General features: G+C 37.9%; 2 protein-coding genes across 2 annotated transcripts; both read right to left on the bottom strand.

Annotated features, from left to right (window-relative positions):
* Positions 1 to 2,445: 2,445 nt before the first annotated feature.
* Positions 2,446 to 4,946, bottom strand: LOC137941046 (RING-H2 finger protein ATL46-like). Its single transcript, XM_068786276.1, has one exon. It carries the CDS (start codon positions 4,181 to 4,183, stop codon positions 3,020 to 3,022), a length of 1,164 nt encoding a protein of 387 aa, XP_068642377.1. The 5' UTR covers positions 4,184 to 4,946; the 3' UTR covers positions 2,446 to 3,019.
* Positions 4,947 to 15,703: 10,757 nt separating this feature from the next.
* LOC137940817 (probable inactive receptor kinase At2g26730) lies at positions 15,704 to 17,729 on the bottom strand. The gene is made up of 2 exons (XM_068785942.1): positions 16,430 to 17,729; positions 15,704 to 16,269 (listed from the first exon to the last, which is right to left on the bottom strand). Exons 1-2 carry the CDS (start codon positions 17,727 to 17,729, stop codon positions 15,704 to 15,706), a joined length of 1,866 nt encoding a protein of 621 aa, XP_068642043.1.
* Between the last annotated feature and the right edge of the window lie 320 nt (positions 17,730 to 18,049).

An 18,049-nucleotide genomic window follows, 5' to 3' on the forward strand; every position in this document is an offset into this window, starting at 1 on the left:
TTTCGAGATGTATTAGCATTTCAGATGTAGCAAAATTATTGACTATTATGTTTTAATGTCACTAAATATTTTTTGTGTTGTATTTTTGTATGTACAATTGTAATTTTTTTTATATTAAATAGGTGATTGAGTTGTATTTGTATTATTTTTATTTTTATTATTACGTTGTTTGTGTAATATGCTTTATAGTACGATGTTTGTATATTTAGATATTAAAAAATTATAAATTGATTATAAATTTAATAATATAAAAGTAAGCATTTGTTTAATTAGCAGGGATGTAAAAAATGGCAATTTCCTTGCACACCCAGGCAAGATCATGTGGTAAACATATTCACCTCCATGCCAAACATATTGTGGTAAACATATTCACCTCCATGCCAAACATATTTTGAGCTCAATGTCTGACTAATCTATTCGACATATTAGCGGGGATGATAAATGCCTTTGTTTTTTTTTTTTTTGTACTTTTTGTATAACACCCACTAAAGGTGCAATCCAAAAGCCATATCTTGTAATCTTTGCATGTGATGGTTGTTGAGTAATGAAAATTTTAACCAAAAACATAGGGGAAAGAGAAAGAATTTATAGATAATTTATTAATACATATGATACCTAGAAGAAATGGGACATTTATGTAATTATTGGTTACTCAAGATATAAAATATTTTCAATATAAATTCGAATTTTATTTAAATTATTAAAAAACATATAGTTCTACTAAATTAATGAATATATTTTAAGTTATATAATATAAATTTGGAACTAAGATAGAGTACTAATTCAATTTCTAATTATATTATTTATTAAGTATAACAAGACAATGGTAGATAATTATGATTAGGGGTGGCATCGAGCGGAGCCAAACTCGAACCTATATACGTTTGAGTTTGGCTTGAATTGAATATTATGAATTCGACCTCTACCTTGAGTTCAGCCTCGAACTTAAAATTGGAATCAAACTTGAACCTAAAAATTTAAACCAAGTTTGAGCCTGAACTCGAGCAAGGTTCGAGCTCTAACATACATTTAAAATTTTAAAAATTAAAAATTAAAAAAAAAATATTGTGATAAATTTGGTACCATTGAACTACAAAGTATCACAGAGGAGTCTATGACTTTGTAACGAAACATACTAATATATAATAACCAACTTAATAGACCTAAAAGAAATAGCAAACACCTCCATTAGATGTTGAGGAACCCAAAAGAAATGAACAATCGATCAAATAAACTATCAACCAATTAAAGAAAGAATTGACATATATTAACCTATTCTTGTAAGATACATAAGTTTTCTTGATAAAATAACACTAAATTTTTTTTGTGCTAACTGATAAGAGACCATGTGATAGAACCCCTATAAAAAATGAAGTACCAAATGCATTACCCGTCACAGGATTTGATAGGCCTCGAGTGAAAATGTTATGACCACTCAAATATTTGCCCTTTCAAAGTTATGTTCTTCTTGCGTACTTGCTTGCCAGACATCATTTAATGCGTTTAACCAATCTGGCCTTTTACCAATCTCGGTATCCAAGAATACGTGGAGATGTCCGTTTCACTTACTGCATGGCGAGTACTGAATATGACAAGAGAACCGATATCGAAGGACGCAAGTGCAGCAGCTCCCATGGCGACAATAAAGAAGATTTAACGATCTGTTAGCTTATTATATAACAGGCTTGATTGTTTGAATGATTCAGATGTTCTCTTTGGCTTTTTTGCCACCGACAGTTTTAAACTTTATCATAGCCGTCTCATTACAATCAAAGATCAACCCAATTCAACCAACTGATCAAAACCAGCGCATTATTGTATTAACTCCAGTCTTATTCAAACAGCGTTAGTTGTTGTAACTCATAATCTGCAGGATTTGATTGTTGGATTCAATGAAGACTTCTCCTCCTGGAGAGTAAAAATATCACCCCGATAAGCTCCCTTTTTCTAAACATTAACAACTCTCATGGTCCCCTCTGCAAGCGAAGGAGCCACGGATTCCTAAAAGACAACCCTCGTCAAAGAGAAGGGTTTTCATAATTAAAAAACTCGATTGACAATTGAGAAGAAGCGCGTTGTGGTCAATTCCTGGCTCTCTACCGCATTTATATCTGATGGTGCCATTCATGAATCTGTGATGATGTACTAGTAATCTCCTTTATGTGGTAAAACTGAAAGCAATTTTATTTTATTCGTCTGGACTGTAGAGAGCAGATAGAATTGTAACATGGGCGTCCCTCCTCTCAAACTAGCTTGGATTTGGAATAATACCTTGAGATCACAACAGTAGTCCAAAGGCGCATTATTCTACCATATTTTTTACTTGCGAATTGTTGCTGCAGGGGATGATTGTGTTGGGATCATGTATTCCGCAGATCAGTGATTGCCGACCCACTTTGGGAAAAGCAGGAAAGAATCAAAAGAAAAGAGAACAGAAATCAAACCACATGAACTGCCCACGTTGGCGTTCCGTTTCAAATGATAATAGCTACTGACCACAACATTCCTCCACGCTGCTTTTACCTGGATCCATCCTTCATTCTCCAAAAGAAAAAGAGAAGAACTAAAGAAAAGGACGGAGGAATGTGGGGTGAACCCACTCCAGTTTCAGATCAGAGAAGATGCCCATAACCCAGAAAGAAACACTGATTTTGCCTTTAAGAAAAGAAAAAGATGAAAGATTGAAGAAAAAGAACAACTAAAAAAAAGGCAATTCTCACCAGAAAAGAAAGATGAAAAGGAGACCTTAGCGAGAATGAGATAACAAAATCTTTCACTTTTACTTTGGTTACCTTCGAAAGTGAATTCCTGAGGCTTCAGGCCATAACTCAAATTCACTCTCAGGGTCAAATTCTGAACGTGAAAAGCTATAAAAAAGAAAAAAGAAAAAAAAAAAGGCACACACCTACAGGAAGAGAACTGGAAAGAAACACAAATAAATGAGAAGGATGAGCAATATTGCTCAGGGAATCACAGATTAATTGATGGATTTAACAAAAGACATGGGAAACAAATGTAATCATGTATCTTGTGTTCTACTAATCCATACAGGAATTTGATGAGGGTCTGACAAAATACCTGAATCATTATCAGATGAACTGGCGAATTTACCCTTTTTGGACCACAACCAGATCTTAGAGACAGAGAAACTCTCACCTTTCTTTCCGACTGAGAGCTTCTTCCCCTCCATATCCCCCTGTAGTGAAGTATTCGCACTTATGGAACTTCTCCTTGAATGTGGTCTTTCATCAGTGTCTTGGCTCAGAGCCACCTGTAGATGTGAGTCACCCAGAACATACTGGTAAGAACCCATTGAATAACATCTTCTTGCATCCAAATTGCTACTACTCGTTTCTCCTGCAGCTTGTCCTTCTTCTCCATCTGTCAAGCTTCTGAACTTGCCAAGTCTCACAGGAAAGACCCTTTTCTCAACAACCATTTCCTCTACTTCTGTAAATTTCTGATTAGTGGTGAACCCATCTTCTCCCTCATTAGAACCCCTGTCTTCTTCCCTTGAATCGTTGAACTCGAAGATTGGATTCTCAATAGCAAGGCCAGGTGAAAACAGGGTCCCCCTACAAAGAGGGCATGTCGAATTTGAGAGTAGCCATGTGTCTATGCAGTGCAGGTGAAAGGCATGACTACATATTGGAAGCAATCTAAGCTTATCTTCTTCAGAAAACTCACATAAACAAACAGCACAATCAAACGGCTCTTTGAGACCCACAATTTCTTTGTAGAGAAAGACAGGGAGGGCATCTATGAACGCTTGATCTAGGCCTGAGTCATGAAGGTGGAAAAGCTGTTGGAGCTGTCTTTGAAGAGCATCAGAACCAGAGATATCTGGGTATCTGTGGGATTGAGAAGTTGAAGATGGTGATGGCTGTTTTATAAGGAACCTGACCAAGAGGTGAAGGAGACCAGAGATAAAGAAGATCACAGCTAAAATTACAATGATAAAAAGAACTGCAGGGCTGATTCTATTGCCTGATGATGATGGTGGCGATGTAGATGACTCTTTAGGATAAATGTTGCTGTAAGGTGGCTGTAAGGAAGCAGAAAGAGAAGAAGGGGAAGGCGGATATGCTAATAATCTGTTATTTTCCTTGAATTCAGCCAAAACCCTGTACATCTCTGGAGATGGATACGCTACCAAAACCATACTTCTTTTCTCCCGCGGCATGAAAATAGAGACGGAGTGGCAAGAACGGTGAGAACTTTTCCTTCGCTCTCACATCATCTTTCTCTCCCGTTTCAACAAAAACCAATCATTTCCTCTATAGAAGGTAATTATCGCAGCTCCTCTCTGGATTCGAACAAAACCCGACAATTGAACAGCCACCTATCAATTTCATTAGAAGGATAGCTCGTAAAGTTCCAACTTTCCCCAAGATTCGGTTCGCAAGTCTAAAACAATCACTCTTTTTTCCGCTCCAGAAAAAAATTACTTGAAATATCTGACCTTATTCCCTATCTTGGACTAGAACTTAAAGCTTTCGTAGATTTAACAAGCCAAGAAAACCACCTTTCACCGGACTGACATGAAATCCAAGCAATCACACTAAGTGGGTTTCCCAGAATAACTACCGTACTCCAGATTTAAACCAAAATCCATTATTCCATCTGACGAATAATGCTTAAAAAAATCATAAGTTTTTCCCGCCTATGAGATGATAGTAGCTTCTTTACATCGGATGATTATGCAAAAGAAAATAACAGCTTTTTTTTTTTTTTTTGAACGTCTGAAACGGACGTTAGAGAAAAGAACGCTGTGATATCTCAGCAAGAAAAGGAAGGTAAGTTAGGTGATGTTATGTCACCTACCTCTGTTTCGTAGAATCCGCCATTAATGGATCTCATTCTATTTGTTCCGTGGCTCTTGTCCCGGTCAGCCCTGCCGCAGGAAACCCTAAAAGGCCGGGTTTCTTGAGGGGTTTACAGTTGAAGCCACAATAAAGAATGGGGGAAGTAGCTAATGAAGAAGACAACTAGTGCCTTGTAGTAGCTGCAAAAGGTGGGGCTGTGGAGCCTGGGACTCTGGGACTGGGGAAAAAGAAGGTAAAAGACCAGTTCGGTCATTTTTCGCTCTCTTTTAACCAGAAAACTGTAATTACAGTTCAGGCTTACTGTATACAGCCCTTCTCTCTCTCAACAATCTCGATTAGTTTCCCGTTTAAAAATGATAAGGAATCATTGGATAGCTGTGATGCGATTCTCTGTTAAAGGGCTTTTAGTATTATCTTTTCTTTGTTACACTTAAAGCAATTGTCAGCTTCTTCAACCAAAAAAAGTTAATTGAACAAAAGTAATGGTTTTCATTTTTCAATCTCAATGTGAAATCTCACCTTAGTGCTTAAGAGTGGCGGGACCCTCCACCAGATCCTTCACTTGTACCAGCCTCCTACCGTCTTTGGCTTTTATAGAGTTGCCATGGCTCCTTCTATCATTGGGGCGCGTTGTCTCCCACCTTTATCCGGCTGAAATTTCACGGAAATGTTCAAATTCATTCTCCCTCCATTAATTTCAGTCCACTAACCGATAACTCATTCTACTGCTGAAACTGCTTTAGTTTTGGAGAGCCACTCTATAACTTTTGGGTGGTGTCGTATCCGTGGAGCTGATCGATGAAGACGTTCCAGACGATTGAAACAGCCAAACAGGGTATCGTTAACTGCAGGGTGATACAGGAGCCGGGGGGAGGAGGACGCACAAGGCGTGCTGACAGTAACCGTTTCTTCGGTCTCTACTCTCGACTGTCCCTGTCACGAGGAACTGCGTAGTCTCAGGCGGAAACAAAGCCCCTTCCTTGCTATTCTTTGCTGCGGTGATTTTAGGCCAAACAAGTCCGTTGGAGCTTAAACTAAAAATAAGGCTACTATACGCAAACCAATTTTGAGATTTTTCAAGTTTTACTTATTAGTTCGTGACCTAACTCCTTAGCATAATTTTTTTTACAAAATTATTCTTTAATCTAATTATACTCATCAATTCCCTCTTTAGTTGGTTGATAGTTGATCTTATTACCTCAAACCTCAAAGACGATTGATCGTTTAACTTTTTTGGGTCCCTCGACATCTAATGTTAGTTGTTTGTCATTGGAATAAAGATTATTGATGAAGGTGTTTGCTCATAACTTATAGATCAATGGTACTAAGTTCATCACTATATATATATATATTGTAATTTTTAACTTTTTTAGTTATAAAAAATAGGTTAGAGCTCAAACTCGTTAAAAATTTGTGCCTTGAGCTCTAGCTCAAGTTCAAGTATTCAAATGAAACCAAACTCGAGCATATGCATGTTAGAGCTTGGCTCAATTGGATGCTAGTATCAGTATGCCACCACTAGACTTATTTTTGTCATATTCAACTAGTGTGCCACACACCCACATGGATATCCAAGTACACCCATGACATTCTTGTTTGAAATTCTATTAGGTGCTTGCTCCTAATTCAATTACACCAGCTTGGCTCAATTGACCTCATATTAGAACTTTTTAATTATAAAAATAATCATTATGTAAAATAAATCAAATGACGATGATGCCCTTAAGTTGTGCTTTTTGCTAAAATATTTTTATTCAATTCAGTTTGAAATAGTTATTAATAATTTATGTAAAAAAAATTAGAAATAACATAGACATATCACTTAGACAACATGAATAATATATTATATATTAATTTTTTTTGCATGAAAATAAATTAGTTTATATAATAAGTTAATTAGTGGGGTGAAAATATTATTAATAAATAAATTCATAATTTAATGAGTTATTCGAATTATTTTTATATTTTATTTCACTCGTGCCAAAAAGGGGAAGGAGCCTAATTGTGTATGTGGACCCATACATTTGTATGGGCCACAGGTTATGTAGGCGATTTTCTATTTAAAATTGTGTATAACTCCCTCCCTGGAAAAAAAACCCAAAAGTGACCTCCTTGGAATCAATGGTGACTCAAGTGAGCCTAATATAATACTATGTTGAAGTGAAGACCACGGCCCACCCTAGCCCTACTGAGATCCCAATCTGAAAATTAACAAAATTGAATAGTTGTATAAACAGTGTCTAATAACAATGTCATTTTAATGCATACAAATTAAAAAATATATAAAATTTTAAAAAGAAACTCGAGTTATATTTTATTATCAAATACGATCAAATAATTTGTTAAAATAATTATGCTAATACTTAATCATTTTTATTCGGTATCCATTCTATCGACAACCACATAACTCTTCCTTTCGGGCACTTTGCCTACTAATGGAAGTGGCGATCACCGCAGAGGGCACAGAGAGAAAACAGAGGAGAAGAAGAAATGGAAAAGTAAATAAGAGATGGTATATGAGGGAAAACAATTTTGGTCACAGGCAAGAGAAAAAGGAATTGGGTGAATATTGGAGTTAGCTCATGTACTCCCTTATCTTCTCCAAAAAAACTTACTCGGCATAGGGTGTTGTCCTAATTTTCTCTTTATAATTAAGGAGGCTTCACTATTAGGGTTTTATCATCATCCAAGGAGCATCATAAGTTGCAGCCCGAGAGAAGTTAGAGAAAAATACTTGTAAGTATGTACGATTTCTCTTTGTAAACTATTTCATCTTCATAGTAGATTACTGCAGCAGCTAAAGACAGAACGTAGTCTCGCCCTAAATCTATCAACCTTCTTTTTCACTCAAACAGCAACACCATAATAATTCAATTTATGGATGTGACCATGATTATGATTGTGAATCTCTCTATAACGATTTATTGTCCTCATATTATGTTCAAGTCTTTGGTTCGTATGTTATTGTTATGCTCATAATATCCGTATTTTATTGTTATTATTACTATAATTTATTATCAATGTCAAGTTCGGTGAAGGTTGAGGTCAAATCGCACTCACCAATCTATCTCCATCATTCATCTCACACATTAAAAAAGTAAAAAATAAAACTTGATCATAGAAAAGAAGAGATAAGGGTGAACGAGGAAAATAAAAAGCCATTTACAGATGAAGAAATTTTGAGTTGATAAACATAGTAATTCCTAGCAGAAAGTACTTCCACCAGAAAAGATTTCCAAAACAAAAATTTTGGGGATGGGAAAATCTCTGTAGGCAAGTTTAGGGCTTATCCTCTCTGGTTTAATTCTTTGATTGGATTCTCACTTGTATATAGGGGTGGCAACGAGCCGAGCCGAGCCGAGCCCGAACCTGCCTATGTTCGAGCCAAGCTTGATTTAAATATTTCTAGCTGAGCTTCGAGCCGAGCCTCATCTCGAGCCTAAAATTGTTATCGAGCTCGAGCCCACCGAGTTCGAGTCGAACTCGAGCCTCAACATACATTTAAAATTTTTCAAAAAATATATACCAAATAAAATATATATAAAATTATGCATACATTTTACATAAAATTGGGCATAACCTATATATATAATACATGTATAAGATTGGACATAACCTCTACTTAAAATTAAGCATAATCTATATATATATAATACCTGTATAAAATTCGACATGACCTCTATTTAAAATTGGGCATAATCAACATACATAATACCTGCATAAATACTTCATGAAATTGTTTATACATTCCATAAAATAGTCTAAACACTCCATACTCTGCATAATATTATAAATAAATTCCATACAATAATCAAACACAACAAAATTAAATGAAACATCACTATCAATCTACAATCACCCAAATAAAAACTATAAATCCATTATAAATTTACAAACTATAGTTATTTCTCTTTATGCTAGAAAATAATATACGTCATTGCTTGAGCAAAATCTCCACCTATAACAAAAACAAAAAAATAAAATTAGTTATTTTCAGATAAAAAAATACTCTTCCACTATTACTTAATGTCCTTAAAAATATTAAAATTACCATGATGAGAAAAACATGAAAAATCATGTAGCTAGTAGCATTATCTCTGCACTCTTCTTCTCAAGCTGTAATCATAAAACAAAATTTTAATAAATAAAACTAAAAAATATCGCAATAAATAAGTAATCAAAGAAATTCACCTTTTGATTTTTCTTTATACCGTGAAGAGTCCGAACCCAACCAGTCCCACAAATCAAAGTTTGAAATGTATTTGGTACCAAGGAAGAACTATACGAGTCTATTACACTACCACCAACACTAAATAATGACTCCGAAGCTACTGTGGATATGAGAATTATAAGGGGGGTTAGTCAACAAACTTAAAATTTGAAGTTCATCTTCATCTCCTGCTTCAAATTCATTTAGGGGGGGGGGGGGGGGGGGGGGGGGGGGGGGGGGGGTAGTCAACTTGAAGGACAAGATGATCTTCAACCACATAACGCCCTTTCAACACTTGAAGTCATTAGTGGAGCGCAGATGAAACTTCATCTCGATGCAGGGGATGAAGGGGCCCTTCATCTCCATGGTTTAATTTCAATCATGTGGAAGAAGGCCCTTTTTTATCTTCTTCGAATTGAAGGACGGGCGACGCTCTCGGCCTCGCTCTCTCTCCTCGCACCCCCCCCCCCCCCATCGCGCGTCGTCATTTTTCTTTTTTCTTCCTTTCTCCCGCACTCCCTTACCTCTCTCGTCTCCCTGCGCCCCCGACATTGATCTCGTCCTTCGTCTCCCTGCGTCCCCGACGTTGATCTCGGCCACCATCTCAATTCCCTCTCATCTCTGGCCTCAACTCTCGGTCTTCTCTCGGCCTCGCCCTCTCTGTCGCACCCCGTCTCTCGTCTCCGTGACTCCCTCTCTTCTCTCGGACAAGCTCTCTCTCGCTTCTCTCTCTCTATTCCCTCCCGACCTCCCTTTCTTCTCTGTCTTCTCCCTCTCTTCTCCCTTTCGGCCTCCCACTTCCTTCTCTCTCTGGCTAGTCTCGATTAGGCATCGATTTCACCCTTCGGCTTCGGATTTCCCCCTTCGATTTCACTCTTCGGCTTCACCCTTCAGCTTTGGATTTCCCCAAATTTCAGAAGGTATGCCTAAACCCGAATTTTTGTTTTCATTAAATTAGTGTTTTATTTGATTTAAATTTATTTTCAGTGCGTAATTGGGGGTTATTTGTGCATTATTTTGGGATTTAGGGTTACGGTTTATAGTCTAAATTAGGGTTTAGGGTTTAGTGCGTAATTAGGGTATATGGTTTAGGGTATTTTAGGGATTAGGGTTTTTAAGGTTTAGGGGGTTTAGGGTTTTTAAGCTATAAGGTTTTTTGGGTTTAGGGTTTGGAATTAGGGTGTAGGGTTTAGGGTTTAGGGCTTTTAATGTATTAAGTCCTGGAATTTGTTTTTAGGGTTTAGAGTTTAGTAGGTGATAGGGTTTAGGGTTTGATGGTTTAGTTTTTTTTTTATGGTTTGTGTTTCGGGTTTAGGGTTTAGGCTAAGGGTTTATGGTATTTTAGGGATTAGAATTTTTAAGGTTTAGGGGGTTTATGGTTTTTAAGGTTTTGGGGGTTTTGTGTTTTTAAGCTCAAGGTTTTTTTAGGTTTTGGGGGGGGGGGGGGGGGGGGGTTTAGGGTTTTGGGCTTTTAAGGTATTAAGTTCTGGAATTAGTGTTTAGGGGTTTTTAGTCCAATTCAAACAAGGTTGAGTCGCCTACACGGGCGTCCATTAGCCAACGAAACCCGACCCCCATCAGTGACGAGGTACAGTTCAAAGTGACTGCGAAGTTATATGGGGCTCTACCAGGGGTCTTCGGTGAATTTGGATTTGATGTGTGTGTGTTTTCATTGTTTAGTGCATATGCATTAGTGAAAATAATTTAATTAATTTTGAAATGTGTGAGAATGTTGTTGAGAATTTTTGAAGTGCTATGAAATGTTTTTGTCATGTGGTGAGGTGATTCGGGTATTATACATATCCACCACATGGTATTTTTTTTAAGGTTTGTGTTTCGGGTTTACGGTTTAGGCTAAGGGTTTAGGGTTTTTTAGGGATTAAGATTTTTAAGGTTTAGGGGTTTATGGTTTTTAAGATTTCGGGGGTTTTGGGCTTTTAAGGTATAAAGTTCTGGAATTAGTGTTTAGGGGTTTATGGTTTTTAAGATTTCGGGGGTTTTGGGCTTTTAAGGTATAAAGTTCTGGAATTAGTGTTTAGGGGTTTTTAGTCCAATTCAAACAAGGTTGAGTCGCCTACACGGGCGTCCATTAGCTAACGAAACCCGACCCCCATCACTAACTAGGTATAGTGACTGCGAAGTTATATGGGGCTCTACCAGGGGTCTTCGGTGAATTTGGATTTGATGTGTGTGTATTTTCATTGTTTAGTGCATATGCATTAGTGAAAATAATTTAATTAATTTTGAAATGTGTGAAAATGTTGTTGAGAATTTTTGAAGTGCTATGAAATGTTTTTGCCATGTGGTGAGGAGATTCGGGTATTATACATATCCACCACATGGTATTTTTTTTATGGTTTGTGTTTCGGTTTAGGGTTTAGGCTAAGGGTTTAGGGTATTTTAGGGATTAAGGCTTTTAAGGTTTAGGGGGTTTAGGGTTTTTAAGGTTTTGGGAGTTTTGTGTTTTTAAGCTATAAGGTTTTTTGGGTTTAGGGTTTGGAATTAGGGTGTAGGGTTTAGGGCTTTTGTTGTATTAAGTTATGGAATTAGTGTTTGGGGTTTAGAGTTTAGTAGGTGATAGGGTTTTTAAGGTTTTGGGGGGTTTTGTGTTTTTAAGCTCTAGGGTTTTTTGGGTTTAGAGTTTGGAATTATGGTGTAGGGTTTAGGGTTTAGGGCTTCTAAGGTTTAGGGTACTGTGTTATGGAATTAGTGTTTAGGGTTTAGAGGTTAGTAGGTGATTGACTTTAGGGTTTGATGGTTTATGGTTTATGTTTTATTAGGGGTTTTTTAGTCCAATTCAAACAAGGCTGAGTCGCCTACACGAGCGTCCATTAGCCAACCGAACTTGACCCCCATCACTGACAAGCTACAGTTCGTAGTGACTGCGCAGTTATATGGGGCTCTACCAGGGGTGTTCGGTGAATTTGGACTTGATGTGTGTGTTTTCTCATTGTTTAGTGTATATGCAGTAGTGTAAATAGTTTAATTAATTTTGAAATGTTTTAGAATGTTGTTGAGGATTTTTGAAGTACTATGGAATGTTTTTGCCATGTGGTGAGGAGATTCGGGTGTTATACATATCCCCCACATGGTATTTTCTTTTTTTTGTGGTTTCAATTTAACCCTTTGGCTTTGATTTTTCTCAAATTTCATAAGGTAAGTCTAAACTCTATTTTTTTTATTAATTTAGTGTTGTATTTGATTTGCCTTATAGACAATTACTTGTGATTGATATATCCTACTTTTGATATTGTCGAGAACTTGTTGACCAATGCCATTTCAACCATTGTTCTAAGATTTTGCTTTTCAATCTTATATTTTTGGAGTAGGAGACTTTTGAGTCCGGAGGCCTGATTGAGAATGTCTCATCAGGGCAATATTTATATCCCTATTCAAAATTTTTAGATTATTAAAAGTAAACTAGTAAAGAATTGGCCCTTTTTTTTTTACCATAATCACGGATTTATTCTAGATGTTCTTACTTGCATGCCAAGGCAATGCGGATGATGTAAGAATTGCTGTATTGAAGGAGTTGCCTCCTCTACGAGAGAAAGATCAATCAAGGGGAAGATTTGGAGATCAGTTCATAGGGGAAAATGGGCGAGGAACAACTAGCATGAAGAGAAACAATTATAGTTTGTAAATTTATAATGGATTTATAGTTTTTATTTGGGCGATTGTAAATTGATAGTGATATTTCATTTAATTTTGTTGTGCTTGATTATTGTATGGAGTTTATTTATAGTGTTATGCAGTGTATGGAGTGTTTAGACTATTTTATGGAGTGTATATAAACAATTCCATGGAGTGTTTATGGAATGTATAGACAATTTTATGGAGTATTTATGCAGGTATTATGTATATTGATTATGCCCAATTTTAAGTAGAGGTCATGCCGAATTTTATACAAGTATTATATACATAGATTATGCTCAATTTTAAGAAAAGGTTATGCCCAATCTTATATATATATTATATATATAGGTTATGCCTAATTTTATGTAGAGGTAGCCAAGTAACATGCTTTCGGAGGCAGAGTGCATTAGAATCCACAAGAGTCGCACAATTTCGAGATGCCATATCGACTTCCATGTGGAACTATAAATGATGGTTGTATCTTATTACTTTTGAACACGCGTCATTTATATGTAATAAACTTGTAACTTGATGATTTTAATATTAAAGGCACGAACTCGTTATTAGAATAATCTTTTTTTAGGTTATTAATAAAGTTGTATATGTATTTATTTATTATTTTGTTCAATTTTATTACTATATTAAACTTCATATTTAAGTCTCTGGTAAATAAAATATAATTAAATTATGCATTTGATTAATTAATTACTTTTAATTTTGTCAAAGTATATTATTAATTAATACCATGTAAACAATCTATCTTATGTTATTAATATAATATTTTTTTATTCATTAATCATATTTATTTTTTATTTACTCTATTTTATTAGTAATTTAATAGTGGTAATTAAAATATTGTTAACTCAACACTTGGTTTAATTAACTTATTTTTATAATTAATAAAATCAATGGTTTTAAATTTCGAAGATGAAGATGAAGATGAACTTGTCCACACTAACACCCTATTTCGAAGATTTCGAAGATGAACTTGTCCACACTAACACCTATTTCGAAGATGAAAATCATGTAGATGCATAAGATGAAGATGAAGATGAAGATCAAATTTCCAATTTGTTGACTAACCCCCCCTTAATTCCTCTACATGAAATTCAATTTCAAACTTGGTGTTAATGTGGACAAGTTCATATACATTGGAAAACAGTTTCCAGTGTTAGTGCCCCAAAATAAGAAAAACATAAAAAATAAGAAAATGAGTAACTTATAATAGTATACTTAATTAAAACATAATATTTAAACCCCAAATTAGGTAAAACAAACATGATTACAACACAAATAAGTAATTTAATGTATAATTAATATATTATTTATTTAATTAATTAATATATTATTTAATAATTGCAGTTTATTATACATTAATACAATAATTACGTGAGCCAATTAACTGTGTACATGATTAATAAAAAAATAAAAAATTAAACAGGAAAATTTGATCAAATGCTAACTTTAACACACTATATTTTTACGTATTATTGCATCGTCCAGAAGAAAAATAGGCCGAGAATAGGATTTGCAAGTTTTTTTTTTAATATATAAACCACACGTGTGAAGCTCGCATGTGTGAACTACACGTGCGAGTTCGCACGCTATGCGGGACGGAGCGTCGAGGGGGGAAAATAATCTCCCCCCCTCAGCTTAGGTCTCCGAACTTTAGTTATCCTGGGGTTCCCGTTCCGGCAAGAGCGATGGCCGACTGATTTGACGGCGGCAACAAGCGGTGGTAGGGGGTGATGACGACGGGAGAGGGTCCAGAGCAGCCGCCCTAGTTGGGGTACGACGAGGTGAGGGCGACACTACGGGAGTCGACAGCGACGACGATGAGAGGCAGAGAAGGCGATGAGCGGGGGGAAGGAATAGGTGCGGCGGCGGCGGAAGGGGCACCGGCGGCGAGAGGGAGAAGGGAGATGGAGGTCGAGAGAGAGAATTTCGGAGGAAGAAGAGAGAAGGGAAGGAGGAGACGAAGAGAGCGAGGGTGAGAGAGAGACCGAAAAAACAATTTTTGGGAGAGAGAGCGTGAGACGAAGAGAGCGAGGGCGAGAGAGAGAGACCGAAAAAGAATTTCGGGAGAGAAGAGAGCGAGGGTGGGAGAGAGACCGAAAAAACAATTTTCGGGAGAGAGAGCGTGCGAGACTCCCGAAAATTTGCCTAATCCCGCCGCTCGTTAAATTAAAGAGTCGGCTCGCGAGCCGACGAGCCGAACCTGGCTCTGCTCGAGCTCGGCTCGTTAACCTAAACGAGCCCATTTCTGAGTTCGAGTTCGGCTCGAGCTCGAAATATAACGAGTCGAACCGAGCCGAACACGAGCCGCTCGCGAGCCGGCTCGGTTCGAAGCCACCCCTACTTGTATATATTTCCAGATCAATAACGCTGCGAGAGTCCTGGTTAAACCAATATTGGAGATTTCAGCGGAAGAATACTCATCTCTAGAGTCTACCAACTTCAACTCCACCTTCCATTTAAGCCAACTCGCCCATCCTCTTCTCAAGGCTTCAGGACAGGGAAGCATAGTATTCATCTCCTCCATTGCCGGACTCGTATCATTTTCCACATTGGGACTTAATGGGTCATTTAAAGGTCCTGCTTTGTTATCAACTCAATTTGATCTATATTTATATATGAAACGCTTCTTTTGTAAATTTATATTCTTCTTGCATATATATATATATAGGGGCGGAGAATGAACTGGCGAAGAGCTTGGCATGTGAATGGTAGTTAAGTCATATCGGTGTCTCTGAAGATGTTTCTTTGTTCTTTTGATTAAGAACAAAAGAAAGATGTCGATTTTCAAAAATGCAGGAGAGAATACAGATTTAGAAATAAACGAAATTCGTAAATATTATTAACATAGATAAATGGTTCTGAACTCCATTAAATAGACTTTCTCCTATAGCAGAGCATTAAGACTGGAACAAACAATAACAATTAACTGCTCTTCAACAACAAAAAAAAAAAGCCTCCCCAGAAAGTTTGCTGCCGGTATGGAGCTTTATCCGTCGCTATTTGAGGATTCTTCTCAAGCTTCTGAGACCATAGACCTCTCCTCTTCTTCTTTTATATTGTTGATCATATTGGCTACCTGGTTCATGGGCGGCCTTGCTGCTGGAGAAGGGTTTATGCACTTGAGAGCCACCTGTAACAAGTTCACCATCCGTTCTTCGCTCGCTCCTTCCACGATCAAAGCCTTTTCAAAGACTTCAACCGTCCATTCTTCTCTAACCACGGAGTGAACCCAGCGTGCCAAATCGAGCCCATTGTTCTGCACCAATTTCCCTGTCAACAGCTCTAGAAGAATGAACCCAAAGTTATATACATCTGACTTCAATGTATCGTTCGGCTGCACCCTGCCCTGGTCCATGGGTATGTGCCCTGATGACGACTTGTCATCGGTCACCATTAAGCCGTACTCGCTTATGCACGCATCCATGTTGCTGTTAAAAATGATGTTGCTCGATTTTAGATTGCCATGAACAATACCTTCCTCGTAGAGCTCATTGTGCATGTAGGCCAGGGCTTCCGCGATGGTCGATGCAACGCTCAGCCTACTACCCCAGTCAAATGTCCGATCATTTTGATCACTTCCTGAGATAGGTATTAATGGAGGGTTTATAGGCAGAAAAGTAAATTTTGTTAATTAGTGATGAAATTTGTATGGACAAGATTGCATACGTATAAGAAATGAGAAAGCTGAGTGCTAATCCAGACAAGCTAATAAACTGAAACGAGTATGGATATAAAGTACCGTGAAGAAGCTTGAACAGACTCCCATTTTGCTGAAATTCATAAACCACTAGTTTCTCCTCCTTTGAACAGTAAAAGGCCACCGGTGCCATCACGTTGGGATGCTTTGTCTGGTCAATCTTCTCCATCCGACTCTGGAACTCTTCCTTCGAAATGGCCCAATCCTTGATCCTTTTCACGGCGAGGTCAGAACCATTTCCGAACATAACCCTGTAAAGACTACCGTATCTTCCTCTTCCAAGCAACTCCGCCGGTGCTTTGAGTAAATCCTCGAATCTTAACCCTTTCTCCGACGATCTGGTAAGAATAACCAGCGATTGTGAAACCATGCTCACGCTCAAGTCGTTTGGTGAATGGATCGAATACTCTGATCTACTCGCGATCTTGTGATCTATAGAAGAACCACTACTTATCTTCGTTGTCTTTGCCTCCTTCACAGAATCGGTCTTTTTGTTCTCCAAGGGAAGCTTTTGACCATCCGTCTTCTTTCGACTAAGTAGCTTGAAAAGGAAGAAGGATAGGAACACCGCGGCCAGAAGAATATACCCCAAATACATTAAAATAATTTCTCCAGTCTTGGACTTTGATTTGGAGTGTTTTGAAGGTGGACATGCGTTCTTTAACGGTTTTCCACACAACTGAGGATTACCCATGACGCTGGTCTCATCGAAACGTCCATCGAGGTTGGGAACTGGCCCGCTGAAGTTGTTAAATGAGAGGTTAAATTGTTGAAGATTGGCGAAATCGAACTGCGGTATCTGCCCCGACAAATTATTGTTTTCCACGAGGAGCATGAGCAAACCTGAAATCCTGGGCAAATCTGGCAACTCCCCGGAGAAATTATTGCTGGAGATATCGAGCTTTTTCAGATTATTCAAGCTGGAAAGCGAGCTGGGGAGCTTCCCAGAGAGCTTATTACTAGCGAAATACAAATGAGTCATTTGCTTACAGTTCGAAAACACATCCGGGATCTCTCCAGCAACGCTGTTTTTCTGAATACTCAACACCGAAATTGATTCCAGTGAACAAATGATTTCCATGTCGAGGGTCCCAGCAAGGCCGAGACCTTCCAGTGCGACTCTTTTCACGGCCAGCTGTTTGGTGCAGTCCACGCCGGTCCAGTTGCCGGTGCAGGGATCCGACGTAGCATTCCACCCGAAAGCTGGGTCAGCTGGGCGAACTCCTCCAGACAACTCATCGAAGAACTTCAAAAGAGATTGTTTAACATCCTCTACCGAGACTGACGAGTAGAAGAGGAGGGTAAGCGAAAGCAAAAAGACCCAGATTGGGAATTTGCCCATGATTGATGGGGCGGTGGAAATGAGAGACTTTGGTGCTGCAGAAGACAGAGAGAGCTTCACCGATTGAGCGACCCAGTGAAAATATGAAGCAAGTTTTCGGAAAACAAGGAGAAAGGTCAAATGAGAACAAATTATAATGCGGGGGTGCTACAAGTGTCTGATTTTCCAATGTGGGGTTTGTAGCATCGTTGCTGGCTTTGGCGCCGATGCCTATTAAATAACAAGGACAACAGATTGGAATATTTGGACGCCGGCGAGGGGAAACGGTCGAAGCTCTGGTGTCTCTTTCGTTACATCACTTGAAAGCTGTATGCTTAATC

This window comes from Aristolochia californica, unplaced genomic scaffold (assembly GCF_029961685.1).
Source record: "Aristolochia californica isolate CCGP_79_NKW_82.1479 unplaced genomic scaffold, dmAriCali1.0.hap1 SCAF_9, whole genome shotgun sequence".
Classification (NCBI taxonomy): Eukaryota; Viridiplantae; Streptophyta; class Magnoliopsida; order Piperales; family Aristolochiaceae; genus Aristolochia; species Aristolochia californica.